General features: G+C 38.6%; 2 protein-coding genes across 9 annotated transcripts in view; one reads left to right on the top strand and one right to left on the bottom strand.

Moving 5' to 3' along the window:
- Window positions 1–1,336: 1,336 nt before the first annotated feature.
- Window positions 1,337–16,388, bottom strand: LOC135492494 (ethanolamine-phosphate cytidylyltransferase-like). Of its 3 annotated transcripts, none has more exons than XM_064779015.1 (17): window positions 16,258–16,388; window positions 14,916–15,108; window positions 14,417–14,459; window positions 13,800–13,845; window positions 13,264–13,349; window positions 12,883–12,958; window positions 10,870–10,939; window positions 10,362–10,409; window positions 9,925–10,003; window positions 9,673–9,690; window positions 5,794–5,932; window positions 5,409–5,485; window positions 5,083–5,160; window positions 4,783–4,848; window positions 4,276–4,341; window positions 3,832–3,920; window positions 1,337–3,511 (listed from the first exon to the last, which is right to left on the bottom strand). In XM_064779015.1, exons 2-17 carry the CDS (start codon window positions 14,963–14,965, stop codon window positions 3,427–3,429), a joined length of 1,116 nt encoding a protein of 371 aa, XP_064635085.1. In that variant the 5' UTR covers window positions 14,966–15,108; window positions 16,258–16,388; the 3' UTR covers window positions 1,337–3,426. The 3 variants fall into 3 exon arrangements, with proteins under 3 accessions (XP_064635085.1, XP_064635076.1, XP_064635092.1); XM_064779006.1 differs by lacking the exon at window positions 9,673–9,690 and adding an exon at window positions 7,959–8,000; XM_064779022.1 differs by lacking the exon at window positions 9,673–9,690.
- Window positions 7,466–18,088, top strand: part of LOC135492445 (ubiquitin conjugation factor E4 A-like) — a 32,342-nt gene continuing 21,719 nt past the window's right edge. Inside the window, exons 1-3 of one of the 6 annotated variants that reach the window (XM_064778961.1) lie at window positions 7,466–7,531; window positions 17,432–17,540; window positions 17,818–17,970. In XM_064778961.1, coding sequence (XP_064635031.1) covers window positions 7,529–7,531; window positions 17,432–17,540; window positions 17,818–17,970 — 265 coding nt within the window. In that variant the 5' untranslated portion in view covers window positions 7,466–7,528. The other 5 variants (XM_064778976.1, XM_064778984.1, XM_064778968.1 and 2 more) reach the window with 5 other exon arrangements.

Raw genomic sequence — 18,088 nt, 5'->3', positions numbered from 1 at the left:
ATGGTAACTGCCTGTTTATATGAATCAGGACAAAGTCACAATCTGATAATGCAAGAGATGTTAACTGCCTGTTCATATGAATCAGGACAAGTCACAATCTGATAATGCAAGAGATGGTAACTGCCTGTTCATATGAATCAGGACAAAGTCACAATCTGATAATACATGTACAAGAGATGGTAACTGCCTGTTCATATGAATCAGGACAAGTCACAATCTGATAATGCAAGAGATGGTAACTGCCTGTTCATATGAATCAGGACAAAGTCACAATCTGATAATGCAAGAGATGGTAACTGCCTGTTCATATGAATCAGGACAAAGTCACAATCTGATAATGCAAGAGATGGTAACTGCCTGTTCATATGAATCAGGACAAAGTCACAATCTGATAATGCAAGAGATGGTAACTGCCTGTTCATATGAATCAGGACAAAGTCACAATCTGATAATGCAAGAGATGGTAACTGCCTGTTCATATGAATCAGGACAAAGTCACAATCTGATAATGCAAGAGATGTTAACTGCCTGTTCATATGAATCAGGACAAGTCACAATCTGATAATGCAAGAGATGGTAACTGCCTGTTCATATGAATCAGGACAAAGTCACAATCTGATAATACATGTACAAGAGATGGTAACTGCCTGTTCATATGAATCAGGACAAGTCACAATCTGATAATGCAAGAGATGGTAACTGCCTGTTCATATGAATCAGGACAAAGTCACAATCTGATAATGCAAGAGATGGTAACTGCCTGTTCATATGAATCAGGACAAAGTCACAATCTGATAATGCAAGAGATGGTAACTGCCTGTTCATATGAATCAGGACAAAGTCACAATCTGATAATGCAAGAGATGGTAACTGCCTGTTCATATGAATCAGGACAAAGTCACAATCTGATAATGCAAGAGATGGTAACTGCCTGTTCATATGAATCAGGACAAAGTCACAATCTGATAATGCAAGAGATGGTAACTGCCTGTTCATACGAATCAGGACAAAGTCACAATCTGATAATGCAAGAGATGGTATAACTGCCTGTTCATACGAATCAGGACAAAGTCACAATCTGATATGATGATGAAAGAAAATAACACAGGTTTGGGTTGAAATGCCACCAGAAACTTATATTATTATTATGACTGATCAGAATATCATTTCAAACCAAATCATCTCCACAAGCCACTGTTTACTGTATATTTGGCTCTTCCAAACCCTTTCTAAAAGCTAAGGTGGTCATTCGTAAAAGGCGAAGCTGGTTAAAATTTTGCAATATAAGAGTATTCAAGAGCAGTCCAAGATCAAGAAACAACAACAAATGTACATGTGGCAATATGCTTTTTACTTATCCCATTTCACTGAAACCGAACAAATAAACAGCCACCTCTAATAAATGACATAAGCAGGGTGTATATACATGTACATGAATATCATGTATATCCAGCATCTCCTAATCTATGGTTGTGTATAGCAATAAAATTAAATGACAGTGCTTAATGTACAGACAAAATCTTCATCGAACTAATCAACAGAGATCAATATTGTTTAAGTTTATGGCTACAAATTTTACTGTGCTTTTGATTTGAGAGCACTGAAAGATGATCTACTTCTTCTACTTTCATAAATATCACTCTGAAAGATTTACACTTTCCTTAGTCCTTACATGTGCCATATTGGTGCTCTTGTTTCCCATATATCATCATAATTGGTGCCTTTCCTACAAAGCCTACATGCAATTGGTGCGACTTTCTTAACCCTTTCTCTGCGGGTGACGTGCTATCTAAAATACAAACATACCAGCACGTGGTAGCACCCTCTCTAAACACGCCCAACGAACTGTTAGCTCCACTGTTCAACATTGGTGTCAGCGGTGGCCGAAAAATGGCTGCTGCAGGGCAAGGCTTAACAAATTCTACGTCAATTGGGTAAACAGTTTTGTATTTACAACAAAAATTTCTCGCAAAGTTATAACTTCTAGGATATCCATCATCCCCAAGCTAAAATTTTAAAATAGAATAAAAGGAAAACTTAAAAGATATAAACCAGCAGTTTAACATGCTTGTAATGCTAGAATGGCGATCTTAATGAAGAGTTTCCTAACAAAACAAGATTATCAATTTATACCACTCTGAGAAAATGACTTAGATTTAAATGTATGCAAACTAACAAGTCTTAAACACAAAATGTTGTTACCATGCGTACTCCCAAAGGAAGCCTTCATCGTGATAAAATGTGTCCTTAAAGGGGTACACTGTTCGTTTTTCCTGGTGGCTTAGATTAGATGAGGATACCAAGGCTAGTTTATAATGTAACAATAGGCTCAGTTGAACCTCTCTATGAAAGGGGAATGCCATTTGTATTTAATGGTGGTCCAGGAAGATAGAAAAGCAGTTACATGTATATACATCGCGGTAGTGCCATTATTATGCAAATGTGCTGAATCGTGGCATCGTAATGACATGGATATCTGTCGTCATAACAGCATAGAACGTATTTACACAATCTGAAACTTTCAAATTTAAGTACAAATTTCTAATTTCTAATGAAAGACGTCGGCTGGCTCAGATGCGGCGTAGTTATTTCTGGAAAACTCTGTTCCCAATTTGTTCCCAACATGGTGCTGATTTAAGACCTATCAGCCAGCATAAACCTGTTGACACAGGACATGTACATCTACACAATCAATTCTTTATCTATACAAAGACACTTCAGAGAGTCATTTTCGATCTATATTTGCATTGTCTGTGCACTATGTTGCTGTTAAGACTTAACATCAAGGACAACACGTCCTGGTAACCTCACTCATACCCCTCTAGTGTTTCTATCATCTACATAATCAACACATTTGCCAACAAGCAAATTCATTCTCTACATTTTCATGGCTAATTCTCCAGATACATTCAAATATTAGTCACATTGTCCATAAACATACACAGTAAGTTTTTAATTTACAGGTTCTAAAATGTAGCGTTGATTAAAAATTTATAATCCACCCATGTCGTACATGTACATGTTTATTAAAATAATTACATCATTCTTCATGAAATTTACAAGAATTCAGGCAACTACAAAACTATGTCATATGATTCTTTCTTATCTAGATCTACCATCTGAATACTACTAGCTCCAGTTTTTTTACAAATTCGAATAAATATACCCCCGTTATCATTGTTTTTCCCTTATTTTCCAAACTCCACCCAAGCCAAAGAGCATCACACGTCGTCCCTTGACATGGCACCCTCAGGGAAAAAGGAGCAGTGGTAGACCACACGCAACCTGGAGAAGATCCACTGAGGCAGAGGTCAGGTCAAGAGCTGAATGACGTGGAGAGTGGCCCATGACAGAGAAAGTGGAGAGGAGTGGTGTCTGATCTATGTGATGCCCCAGGCAGGGTGGAGGGGGATGAGTACGTTTCTCCTATTGCTCATCCAGCATTTTCTTTTCATTTATTTTCTGAACTTCCCGCTCCTGCTTTATCCTATTCCTTGTCTCAAAGTCGAGCCTGCAAATACAAAGAAAGTTATGCAAACAAGTTCACTGTTGAGTATTTTTTTCCTTACTGACCACCCTATGACGGGTTGTTTTTTTAAAATTGTGATTTAAAAATAAAATTCAACCTCAACATTTGCCTACTTCCTTCACCCATACCCTGATGAAGTGATATTTAATGGATAAAGATGGGCTTCTTGTGTCTAAATACACCTCATTTTAAAATACATATAGAAATATAAAAAATTCATGATCAAAATTATACCCCTACTACCCCTAACCCCTTACCCCTGAAAAATATATAAAAAAACATTAAGTATCAAGAAACATTACCTGTGTCTGATGATCCTCTCCACCACCATTTCTGTCGTCAACGTTGAGTTACTCTGGATCATAAGAAATTTGTCAGCTTTCTTGGGTATCTGGAAAGCATACAGATAGAGACATGTCAGAAGAACGAAATCAAGGGCCACTTCGTGAGTGTTTTTTCCCACTGTGGAATATCATTCCACGAGGAGGCAAACTGGCAGCAGGCAAGGCAAGACGCTGGGAGACCTCATCTCCTCTCGACTGGAGATGGAACAGTGGCATTGGGTCAGGTCAAGTCTTGGTGCTGAGAAAGTGTCAGGTGTTGGTGTAACACCATCACCAAGGTAACCATCCATATATTAATGTGTCTGTAATATGACAGTGAAGTCAATGTGTTATTTGTACAATTCCATATTTAGTGGTGTACTCGCTTTTTGTGGCCCACCAAATATTTTGCAAAGCACTTACTTCATATGGGTCAATTCCATCAATATCTGGTGAAATTTTGGTGATGCCGTGACAAACTAAATCAATCTGAAAGAGTAACAAACAGACGTTATTAACACTTACAATTTAGAGAGGTTAAACTGAGCCTATTGTTACTTTATAAACTAGACTTCGTGGGCTGAGTGCAAAACTGTTGTATCTATACACTTCCTTTGGTTTTGAGGAAAATGACTTCAAAGATTTGAACTTCATCAGCAGTCATCAGCCTCTTTTGTTTTGAGGAAGCCATTTTGAATGCAGATACAATGTTTTTGCACTCATGTTTTCCAGTAATCTGCAGATACAATAGTATTACATTGGTAGTTTAGGGGCGTATGATAGAAGGCAGCACTAATCAACACAATAATATTGTAGATATGATGTTTTTGCATTGATTTCTGGGGCTAACTCATTTTTTTTCAAATTTGTCAGTTACAACAGTTTTGCGCTCAGCCCACGACTTGGTATTCTCATCTAATCTAAGCTTACACTGAAATGATCCATCATCTGCTGTGTGACTGTATATGGTGCTCCTATCACAACTTCACTGACAAACTGAAATACAAGAAAGCATTATTGACAACATTCAAAGACAAAATGGCTTGGAAAATAATCAGTAACAGCTGGGCAAAATAACCAGCAACCATGCAGCTTTTTGAGACGCTGATGTGATGCATTGGACTTTTGTACCTTTTTGCTTTTCAAGTTTGCACAGATTCTGCTCATAAAAACAACCTTTTAGATTTCAATTTTACTTTTTTACGAAAGAAATTTGAAAGCAAATTTTACCTTGCATGAGAGGATACTCAAAACTCGTTCGTTTAAATTCATGATGGGGTAATTTGAACCTTTGTATCGGTTGACAATCTGGAAGTAAACATTGAAGAATAGTCGTTATCACAAAGCAATCACCATCTTGGAAACGAATCCCTGGGGATCAAGAAAGGAACTAGAGATGACTGCCAGGTTTGTAGATGTAAGGGACAAAGTGTTGGTGTCTTAGTTGGGTACAAACCAGCAATGTTTGGATTTTAGGATTCCAAACGCCCTAGACCAAGTTGCCCTCCCTGAATATGTAAACAATTGTCGATCTCCTATTTGACTTATAAACTTACCAGGTCTGTGTGAAGACCAACAATCAGGAAATCGCCCTTTTTGGAAGCAGCCTCGAGGAAGTTTACATGACCGACATCTGGACTCCGTCAAGGATTATCAACAGCTGTCGACTATGAATCAAACCATATAACATTTTCTGATCTCATAACTTCAGAACAGAAAGACATAAATCACAATGGCCTATTCATTTCTCTATTGATTTCCTAGTGCTGTGACCTTAAGGCGGATGCCATCTTGTTTTCTGAAATGACGCATTTTGGCCGGGTTTCTGCCAATAATTTCGCTCCCCCGTATTATTTTTGCATGTTAATTCTTCAACACAAAAACATGGACGCCAATGATGACCCTTAATGGTTTCTGGTGAACCATTTAGTAAAAGGATACGCAGCAAATCAAAAGCTCCTGCAACGTAAACAATCCTATCCCCAGGTTTTGGATCCTTGCCGGAGGAAAACTGTATGATCTTCTTAGATGTGGCAAGAAACTGGGATGTACCAGTGTACGGACTTTTGGTGCTGTTATCCTGGTAGAGAAAAGAAAGAATATGGAAAATTCTTGAGCCAACCATAACATGTAAGGCCACATTATTCGTTATCTAATTTCCGATGTTTTAGAATAGAAATTGATACCTCACTGTTGGTATTGATTGTCTCACCAAAACTGCTCGTTGGAGCTGAAATGTTGGCCAAAACCTCACTTTTGCCTCGGTTTTGGTCTACATTTTAGCTCCACCCTCGCGGTTTTGGTGAGACAATCAATACCTCCAGTACAGTATCAATTCCTTAAATAATTACTTCTAATTCAACATTTTCATCACCATTTTGCTGTTGGACATGTATACACCAGTAGACCAGCTAAGAATTTTTAGCCGGGTTAAATTTCCGATTTTACCAGTGGACTGTACTATTGGACATTTATGGAAGTAAAGTCCATGAGCAGGTGTGTATCTTAAATCTGCATACATGTACCAAAACAAGTTTTCAAACAAAACAAACACATCTTGATCTGAATCTATATTTGTACTCCCACCAATTCATAACCCTGTGATTTTAGGACACCGTGTTTTATAATCGAGTGTCAAAACACCTTGCGAGCCCACGTGCAGCTGTATAAAGTCAATCTTGACCTTTCACTGTCCCAAAACCAGTGACTGCCGTGTTTATTTGCACATTCACATCTTGATCTGAATATATATTTGTACTCCCACCAATTCATAACCCTGTGATTTTAGGACACCGTGTTTTATAATCGAGTGTCAAAACACCTTGCGAGCCCACGTGCAGCTGTATAAAGTCAATCTTGACCTTTCACTGTCCCAAAACCAGTGATTGCCGTGTTTATTTGCACATTCACATCTTGATCTGAATCTATATTTGTACTCCCACCAATTCATAACCCTGTGATTTTAGGACACCGTGTTTTATAATCGAGTGTCAAAACATCTTGCGAGCCCACGTGCAGCTGTATTAAGTCAATCTTGACCTTTCACTGTCCCAAAACCAGTGATTGCCGTGTTTATTTGCACATTCACCAAGAGGTAAAGGCTTCTTGTACACTGTCAACATTTTCGGTAAATAAATGTTCTAGTTGCAGAATAATTTTTTGGAATTATTCATTTGGAGAGAAGTAGGGCCCTCTGACAACGTTTGATAGAATGAAACGTAATTCTTTACAATAACCAGTAAACCATGCAATCAAAAGAAATGGGATGACCATTACACAGACAATGAGGTACAGACCTCTCTATCTTGCTGAAAAAAACCCAATTAGTTTCACTGAAAAATATCTGAAAATGGTTTTGTGTTAATTTGCACCTTGGTAGGGCATGGGTTATGATGCGTTATTATCCACAGCATACTGTTTTTTAACTCCAGTAGCCTACGGATAATAAACCACAAGAAGGAAGTAAGGTCAGCACTCTTTGCAGGATATGATATGACGAGAGGACATCCAGGAATGAACTTTCCTCTTATGCTGAAAAGAATATATATGAGTATAAACACCATCATCTACTAAGAAAAGCTGAACATTCTCGATACCCATGACCAAATTCGATTTTCAAGGAGGAATTGGAAAATAGCTAAGGACAGCCTACGAGATCAAAGTGACGGTTGTATCAATGGTAAGACATGCTGATTTGTCAGTGTTGTGCGTAAGTCTTAAAGTCTGCTCCATCACCTCCAATCCAATCTGGCAGGAAATCTGCCAGTCAACCATTCATTATTAGATTGCCAATGAAATTGCCTGAAAAAAGTTAATCTAATTGAGGCTGCCAACCACCGTGCTGTTATGATCAAATTCTACAACATAACTTGCAACAGTCACTGCTGTCCTTAATAGAGAGGTGTCCTGAGGTCAATTTGAGGTCAATTTGAATGGAAATGACAGGTTTGGAACCGAAACCAGTGTCCTTAATAGAGAGGTCTCCGCGAAGAGAGGTTCCACTGTATATCAGTGGTGAAGGAGGGATACAGATGTACACTGCCGATAGATAGATAGATAGATAGGCACATGATATTAAAGGATGATGTATCTATACCGAGTCTCACCATAGGCTCTTTTGAGAATGAGTCGATGCGCTCACGTTGCGTCTGTACAGAAAAAGAGAGCAGCACATACAAATATATTGAAATATACAATGGGTAATGGTTCAACTAGGGTAGACCTAACTAATGCTCTTTCACTTGGTCAACTAAAGCAGGTCAAATATGACACTGGCAACCCAAGGCTGTGTAACATTACTATTTCTGATTGCACTTTAACAATTAAGTCACAAGAGGTCAGCCAAGTTCCTTTAGCCAGATCTATCTGAAAAAAACACTTTAACATGTTTGAAATTTAGAACATTTTCTAAAGGATTTTTTAATAGCTTTACATACAATACATAAGAACAATACAATACAGTAAAACAAAATCAAAACATCAAGGATAGGTGGTGTCTTGTGTTCTGAGGCACATTATTACTCAAGAAGTAACCACTAGCTACATGTAAGTTTTAAATCAAAATAAAACGAGATGTCTACACTTGCATTGGAACAAGTTGTCGATGATTTCACAAACTGGCCAATCTACAATTTTTTTGAAATCGAGATAACAGCGTCATATAGGTTCTACTACCCATGTCTACATGTGATATTCAAAGTAGCTTTCATAATAAAATATAGGGCAGTGCATCCAATCCAGAATCATTCAAACAAATACAGAATCTTTGAGTTGAGTTTTCGCAAAAATTAAAAATTTGCTGATTGGCCATTTCGTGAAATCATCAACGAAATAATGATAATTTAGTTGTATAAAAGCATTAGATTGAGCTACTACACATCAAGCTTTATCCTTTGTTATGAGGGCACAAGGGGACAAACAACTCAACGGAATGCAGTAGCTTGGCAATGTGATGAGCAGTGAAGATAATTAAACAAAACATAGGAGAGCAACAGACATTGAATTCACTCCACCCTGTAATTAACTGAACACAGTGTCTAATTTGTAACAAAAAAAAAACAAAGTTCAGTAGATCACATCTGAAAATGTTTGAAATACTATTTACATTTGAGACATTAGCAAAATAAATCCCAACAGACCGATATCTTATCAATTGGCCAAGGGGCAAACTCCTGGTCGCAAAAAAACTTGTCAAGAGATTTTCTCCCTTTTTCTCCCTTTTCCCTATATGTATGTAATGTGACTTCCACCTTCTTTTGACAGAGCCGGTCACAAATAGGGTATACTATGGACAGAATCTGCTCTATACCTGGAGGAAACTCAAAAGATCACTGGAAGAAGGGCAGTGATGAGAATTCCACGCACAAAACAAGAAATGAGACTGAACAAAAATTAATCTATACTGAAAGTTTCAGGGCAATAATGCATTTATACAAAGGTGCTTTGCTTAAAATGGGGTGTATGTGCACCCACAGGAGAAATCAACTGAAAAACACTGTTCCACATAAAGGTGGGGAGCAGTTCAGTGGCTTGGAAGGGATATGAACCCACAACCTCCCAGTTAGGAGTCCAGCATTCTTATTCTTGTTCTTCCAATACTGGTTAATGGAGACCATTAGCCCGAGCCGCATGTGGATAAATGTAAGGTCATGCAAGATAGAACGTTAAAATCTGCACTGGGACTTGGTGCTCTTGGCAAGCATCCTATTGGAGGCGTTGATTATTTCAAACAGCTACACTGAGCATCACGCAGCATTAAAATGTATTATCAATGCAACAATTATATTTTCTATGATCGAGTTTAAAAAAGTGTTTAAGTACCGGTTGCATTTTGGTCGACTGAAAATAAATGGATAAGATTGACATATCAGTTCATTGTTCAAGTAATGCCCACTGTTGTTAACCCTCTGAACCAAAATTCCAAAAGTTCTGTGTTCACTCAATTGATATTTACAGAAAAGATGGTCAAAATAACTAAAATTTCTGTTATTATAAAAACAAACTGTTTTGAATAAACCCTGCCCCCCCCCCCCCCCGCAAGTTTTCAATGATTTTTCAGAAATAGTGTCATACCTGCCCTATCTCGCCAACTTCATCCTTGTTGAGGTTATCTTCTGAGTATTGGTGATGAGCCTTGGTCAATAACAACATTCTAAAATAAGAGGAAACGAGGCGATAAACAAAAAGATTTTGGGTATAGTTTAGGTGTTGCAGTGATAGAAGTTAGTGCAGCTACTATCACAATGTTGTGAGGATTGTAAACCACACAATGTTAACAAAACATCACATGATTCAATGGTAGTTCTCTTTGACATTTACAGATTGTTGTCTGCTGAATCTTTTCAAAGGAAATAGAAAGGTTCAATGGGAATTTTCATTAAACTTTACAGATTTACAGATCGTTGTCTGCTGAACCCGGTCAGAAAGGAAATAGAGGTTCAATTGGAATTCTGATTGAACTTTTCACACTGCTCTCTGCTAAACCAGGTCAGATTGATATAAAGGCTCACCTTCCGACAATATCTGTGGTTGAAACACCTGTAGTTCTGTTGAATTCTCTGAAAAACGAAGATGATTACGGTATCAGTTGTGTGAGACTCAAAGCTCCTAGTACAAAATAAGCAGTTTGAAATGAAATGTGACTTTTGAAATTTTGCAGAGATTTTTTAGACCAGTTCTTAAATGGGAACGCCGTTCAAAATTACTGGTGGTACAGGAAAATAGTAATGCAGTTACATGTACACACAATGCCATAGTGCAGTTATTATGCATACAAACTTGCTGAAAACTGGTATGTATAGTATTTGTCTAACTGTCTAGACAACAGCATTGTTGAAATTTATATTCAGTATGTAGTTACGCTATATGAAATTTTCAAATTCAACTCTAAAATTTAAATAATAAACAACAAGAGGGGGCCAAAATGACCATGACTCGAATGAAAATAAACTTGTTTTGAGGTAGAAGAATTGGAGACAGCAGATCATCCTCTTGGCAGACGCTGCAAGGACAACATACTTGTATCTCCCCGATTTCTTCATGTGGTCGTAAACATCAACACCGGTAGCAGCAGACACTGTCACATCATCTGCAACCGAGAAAGTCTTCAATATTTGTATTCAGTGTTTTTTATTGTAGACAGGCCACAGTTAAATGATACTGAATAAATGTGTCTGTGAATAAATGTGTCTGTGAATAAATGTGTCTGTGAATAAATGTGTCTCTGAATAAATGTGTCTCTGAATAAATGTGTCTCTGAATAAATGTGTCTCTGAATAAATGTGTCTCTGAAAATGTTCATCTGATTGTTAAATATGTATTAAACAATTCTTCTTCAGCATTGGAACATGCATCCATTCTTAGAAATGAATGGAAGCAAAATCTAAAAGGATGATTACGTAAAAGTTTAGGGCAGCAAAACATAAAGAGATTTACAGTAAATGACATTTTGATGTATTGAATCTTTATTGTTTGCATGTACAGACAGCATATGGAAATGGACATCGTTATCAATGCTGTAGCCATAGTAACTAATGTACCAGTACTGCTAAGTATCAAAGGAATACAATTAGATGGACAATTAAGTCATTTGTCCCTAGCTGGAAATGGACACCCTAATGATGAACTGATCAATGTACACAATTTCAGGGGATTTCAAACAACCAGCGATTCAGCCCATTTTTATTTTCATATTTTCTCGGGCGGTGAAAATAAACCTTCTCATTTCCTGTTTAAAAGTCTGGCGTAGATCAGTTAGCTAGATAGATTCAGCAGGCCTGATGAACATGTGGACAACAGGGCCCGCAACAGGGTTCCATTCAGAAACTCGCGTTTGACTTGATGATGCATCTATAGTTTTGATACCGACTGAGGTGCGGGAGGCATTATAGCATTCGTGCAGAATTCACTTTGAGGTATCTGATTGTCACGTCAGATGATGGTTGCAATCAACAAAGCCCATATCAGAAAAACATCCACAACAATCTACCATATAAATTGTCACCCTGTTGCTAGTCGGTTTTGATGCCTATTGACCACCACGGCATGTTCAGCAAGGACATTACCCCCATGTTTTGCGCAGTTGTCATTATGATTATGCCGTTTTAAACCAGGACAAGAATTTTAACAAGGCCCCATATCAGTTTCTGTGCAACCTTCAGCAATGCTGGCCTTGTGTCCTCATGATTTTCCTTTCATGTTTTCCATTTACCAAGGCCTCATTTTAGACTACATGTATATGGATTTTCAACATAAAATTACCCTTTTTCAAACTTTTTGGACAAAATCTTGTTCTAACACACATTTTTTGGTGACTAGCTATCCCCTGCTAATATAAAGTGACCACTTGCTGCTGATCACTGGGAACTTAACGATTATCATCTGGTAGTCATATTGATTTTAAAGATTTATTGTCATAATCACTCATCAACAGAATATTAGTTTAGAGTTTGATATTCCAGGTGGGTTCATTATTACGTTTTATTTATGGAAGGCTGGAGTCAATTAAACTTTGCACTGATGGATTGGCACAAATTGTCTCCATGCCAACTAAGCCCTAAGGATTGAATGGGCAAATATCACGCAACCTAACAAGAAACAAATACAGTCTAGTACACAGGAAAAAGTTTCTGTTACAGAATCTACATGTATTATCATATGGGCTCATGGTAGAATATATTAGGTCTATCACAAACCATGATTTACATCGGATCACCAATCCCCGATTCTATGATGGGCCAACATAGATTCTATGATGGGAATTCCATCATAGATTCTATATCGATGGGTTGCATCATAATGCACTTTAACATAGGTTTGCTAATCCTAGATTCCCTGACAGCCCATCATGGATTCTATGATAGCCCATGGTAGATTCTATGATGGGAATACGGCCGTAGTTTTGCTGGTACCCTATTTGGTTTTACAGTCTTTTTCTCCCTTTGCTACTGCATTTACACAGCCTTCTACATTGCCTGATAACTGAAATATCACTATGTGAACCTCTGTATCAAGCCATCAATGAAAACCTACCTCCATGGGCTACAAAGTCCAAGTTGTTCTCATCAAGCAGTTCCATGCTGCAGAAATAGGGGGCAGCCTCTTTGACCTGAAATGCAAAACAGTGGACACTCTCTTTAGCGGACACCTCACTATGACGGACACCCCCGTCTATTACGGATGCCGCATTGGGTCACGAATTAGCAATTTCAATTGAATTTGACCTCAGTATTGATGACACTTGATTAGAAACAGCATTTGTCAGTCCCTGGGGTATCTTTTGAGAGGTTCTACTGCACTTCAGACTTAGTTCTTTATTGTCATGCATTTGGGGCAAGGACACTCTTCTCAGTTAGTATTGTAGTTATCCAAAGGCCTAAATTGAAGTCGTAGGAAACAGGATAATTTTCTCACCTCGTCAACCCATTTGATAGCCCGTATCAAAGTGTAACGTTCTTGTTCAGTGTAGACTGGGGGTCCCTTGTGTTTCGTGATCTCTTCTACAAACAAACACAGTGACATCACAATCAGGCAGTTATCAGATGAGAATAGTTGTTTTCAAGATGTGGAATGGGCAGAAAATCACAGCCAGGATTCGGGATCGACACCCTCATTTCAAAAGGATTTGGATAAAGCAATATAATATTATTGAATTTGAATTTAGCCAAAATTGCTAAACAACTGAAAGATAGAGAGATTGGGACAGGTATTTCCTTCACTCATGAATTTAAAATAAAGACTATTGAACTACATTTCTATAATGTAGGCAGGATTTCACCTGGTCTATCAGTCAATGGAAGAAACTAATATTCAATAGTCTATGAACGTAAAACTCAGGGTAGTTTTGACTCACACCTTGATAATCGGGCCTCATCTTAAAGTATGAGGTTACATACCCCTACTCTGAGGCAGCCACAAGGCTCCCAAAGACAGAAATCTGACTTACTTACCATCACAGTGAACTCCAACGGTCAGATGGTCCCCTAGTTGCTTTGCCTGTGGAAATAGACCAAAACAGTTGATCAACTTCTTTAACAACTAAAAGGTCAAGTCACAATCTCTAGCAAGGATTGTGTTGTCCTGGGGCTCAAGTACGTGATGTAGCACTATCCAGGGCAGGCTGCTCTGTAAGCTGGAAGGCCTGATAAGATTCTCGGCAATCTGGGGAATGGATTTTTCACGGTGAGCATGCTAAAAGCTGTGCTGGCAGTATTATTGTTGGCAAAAGCAAAGGGGCACAGTCCAAAATAGATAACACTATTTAACAAAGATCAAGTACTTTAAAATTACAAGAGATATTGACAGAATACATATCTGTATGTACGTTTAAATTCAAAATTCTGTTGACACTAAACCTTGCAAGAAAATCAAGCCATGAAATACACATTTAAAGTGTAGAAGATAAAATTTAGATATAAGAAGTTGTGAACACAAGTGACCATTTCAAAAAAATATTTGTCTTGCAGCCTTTTGTATTTTTAGGGGGAGTGCAGGCCCTTTGCACCCCTCTGGATCTGCCCGTTAGACCTACCTCATAAAAAAGAAAATATTAAATCTCAACACTCACCTGTCTGATGGCATTTGCATGACCAAAGTGAACCATGTCAAAGCTGAAAATAGCCAAAAATATTACAATCATTTTTGACTAATTTATATAATAATAGGAAATAATACAAAAGTAAATGAATTGGAATAGTTTTAACAGTTTAAAATTTGCATCTAGGCGACAGCTGACAACTATTTGTTGTATACACTGAAACACATGCAGGAATCAAAACACAAAATCGAAAGTTGTTACAGCATGATGACCTTTTCTGCAATCATGACAAATGGTAAAAAAAACACCCAACCAAGAAGTTTGGAGAAGTAGTAAATAAACAAGTAAGCCCCATATGTACAGCATAAAGATTTGTCAGCTCAATTGCAGAATCCCTGAAAAAGTCAAAAAAAGCTCATCACTGCAAAAGGTTCTATAGCTAACCCAGGAACCAAAACCCCTCCTTGAAGCATCTGCAAGGGATTCTGCAATCAAGTTGACTTAGAGGCTCAATAGACAATTTACTTACCAGCCATCAATGTAAACCCTAACAGGCTTCTTTTCACTGCTCTCAGCCATGTCAAACCTCTTCAGCAATCGCTATGGAATAAAAAAAACTTGTCTCCTGGCTCACTGTTTTACGGATCTCTTTTTTCGGGTGTTTTCGGTAAATGTGGTTGAAATCTGGACAGAACTTCAGAGATGAGGAGTTTCCAATTTGCCTGGTAAAAACAATTCATCGATTGGAATCCAAGTATGTCATACAAAACATATTCATGTAAATTGTAAGAGCATTGAGAGTAGCCAACACAATACTACAACCTGCAACTGGCTATTACTAGTCTGAACTGAACCATCTGCCGTCAGCCACCAGCACTTCTATTCAGTCATATCAATATTTGTTCTGATTGATGGCACCACTATACAGACATGACAGAGTTTAGATATAGCCTTGCCCTAGTCATGCCATCTCAATTCTACCATTAGTTGCAGCTGCAGTGTAATAGCTGCAGTGTAACAGCTGCAGTGTAACAGCTGCAGTGTAATAGCTGCAGTGTAACAGCGGCAGAATTCATCTTCTTATTCCTGCAGATCTGCTTCAATTTGGCAACTTATTTCCTTCAACTTATACTCCCAATTCCTACACTCTGGATACAGTGGACCGGCCTCGTCCCTCACGCTAAGCACTGCACTTCAGAACTTCAGTCACGGCACAGTTGGCACATAAAAAAAGACATAAACGCATATCTCCTTCAAGAAACACTGCCTTGTGCACCAGATAATGCACGATTGATGTCATTTATTGACTCTGTTGGTGTTAGTTGATTGGTCAGTTATGCGCAAACCGTACCATCATCATAGTCAGGACCGAAGTGTCATATTGTCTATGATAAAATCACAGTGATTGAGTGACACTGACACTGACACTCTGTCGGACGTGATCAATCAGAATCACTGACCATGTGACACCGACACACTCAATGTCGCTGTGGCCTCAATGTCGACAGACACAAACTAAAACTTCTACAGTTGCAGGCTCTCCAGGGAAGGCTCTCCAGGGGCAGGGCAGTCAGGCCAGGCCCAGGACAAGGGCAGGGGCGGGGCAGGCTCAGCCCAGGGCCGGGCCCAGCCCGGCCCACGACCGGTGTAATGTTTTTGAGTGTTTCTGTTTTTGAGTGTTTCCCCTCATTGTTTGGGAACGCTCAAAAATAGATTGACAAGTTTTTCTGTGTATCCCCCCTATTGAAAAGTCGTGGTCTCTCTAGCTGCCTATTGTTTGGAAACACTGACACATGGGAAACAACCACAGATGTTACACCGGGGCCAAGAAGTAGGCCTTTGTTGTGTGGATTTCAAAAGTACTGCATTACTTTGGAAAGCAGATAGTTAGCAGGAAATCCTCTCTTGTGATCTCTAGTGGAAGACACAGTTTCGTGGAGAAATCGAATGACTAGATCATGAAATTTGAGGCCCAAAATAATTTGTCCTGGAAATTTCGAACCGGATGTAGAGAGCGACATCTAGCAGTGGTTATAATGTAATTGACAGAACATGAAATTTATTTCAAAAAAGTACATTTTATTCAATATTTTAACCTCTTATAGGTGATAAAAATATTCAGTAGGGTAACTTGGTTATGGATGGATATAACTAGCTCATTAAAATACTAATCAGATGCCAGAAACTTGCGTTATTTATTAGATTTGCAAGGTTTTTCAGAAGAAGAAAAAATATATTTCGTGATGGGGAAATATGCAAGTACCATACTCATCCCAAACATTTTGCATGTAACAAGAATATCGGGTCTATTGATTCATTTGAAGGTTATTTCATGATTTCATTTGCCCATTAGAACGTTAGTCTGTTTCACTAGACAGATAGGCCTATATTAGAGTGCTACCAGTGGCACTGTGCCGTGGCAGTGAGTGAGTAACCACCAGACCAGTGAGTTAAGTGGCCAGTGCAGAGTCTCGATCGACTCGTCATATTTCGCCAGACTCAGTAAAACGACGGTAACCTAGGCTACCACCATTCACCACTTTCCTCTAGAGCAGAAATCCTGTACAGTCCAAATCACACAATTGACATCCTGTAAGACGTGTTATCAGCGATCATCATGCCAGCGCTTAGGTCACCTGTAATATACGCAGGACATTGAGAGATAAGCGCATCACTGGTGCGTCATTGGTGTGCAATTTGCTCGTAGTTGCGCGTCACTGACACGAAGCAGGACAGAGGTCATTCTTGACTTTGACTGTAGGACCTCCGCCCCCCTAGAAAGACAAAAAAATGTGGCTTCATTATCATTTTGACATGCTCCCTCAGTTGGTGCACTTGTTTTTTTAATTCTTGTATATTTTGGATGTCAACTGACACTTTGAACATTTACTGGGCTTTATAGGCCTATAGCTACTCCACACAGGAGGCTACACTACAAAAGGTTAGGAACAACCCTGCCACCCTCCTATTCCTACCGAGTGCTAGAAAAAATGACTTCATTGCATCTAGGTTACAATCGAAATGTAAGACCATTTTCTGTTTCAGATTTTTTTCAAAATGAATAACCGTGACCTTTCCACTAACCCGTTTGCGGCACTCTTTACGAGTGTTGCACAAGCTCAGGATTTTTCCCTCAACAAAACAGCTGCTCCAGGTAAGAATAACTGTGCTTTCAGATATGAAGCTTTCAGAATCTCCTTTTAAAACTACAGACGGGACAATTCCCAGAAAGGGAAATTTCAAGTAGTGCATGTAATGCAGTGCATGAGAACTAGTTACATTTGACCCCATATTGGGTCAAACCCATTCATTCATTCAGGCCACCGCGCTAAATGTTTACAAGATTTCCCTTTAAAATAAATAGTCATTGTTTGATATAGTGTAGGTTTTATAGTTTTAGTATCCAAAGTTTTCTACTAAACTGTCTGCAGTTATGTCTCCAGAGCCAAGTGATGAAATAAGCAGCCTGCCGATTCCCAAATCACCAAAACAAAATCCGGAGGAAGACATCAAAAAGTTGGCACAAGCGAAGTCGGAGACAGATCTGATGCTTCAGAAAATATTTCTGATTACTTTGGACAAAGGTATGAATAGGTCAGCTTCAGTTGAATGGCTGTTGCAGTCACTATATGCGACCCGTCACAAGAACAACCAAGACGAGATGAGCCTAAAAGACACCAGGAGATAATGGAAGAAATTGAT

This window comes from Lineus longissimus, chromosome 1, assembly GCF_910592395.1.
Source record: "Lineus longissimus chromosome 1, tnLinLong1.2, whole genome shotgun sequence".
NCBI classification, from domain to species: domain Eukaryota; kingdom Metazoa; phylum Nemertea; class Pilidiophora; order Heteronemertea; family Lineidae; genus Lineus; species Lineus longissimus.
The sequence above is the reverse complement of the archived record's forward strand: the minus strand, read 5'-3'. Positions and strand labels throughout refer to the sequence as shown.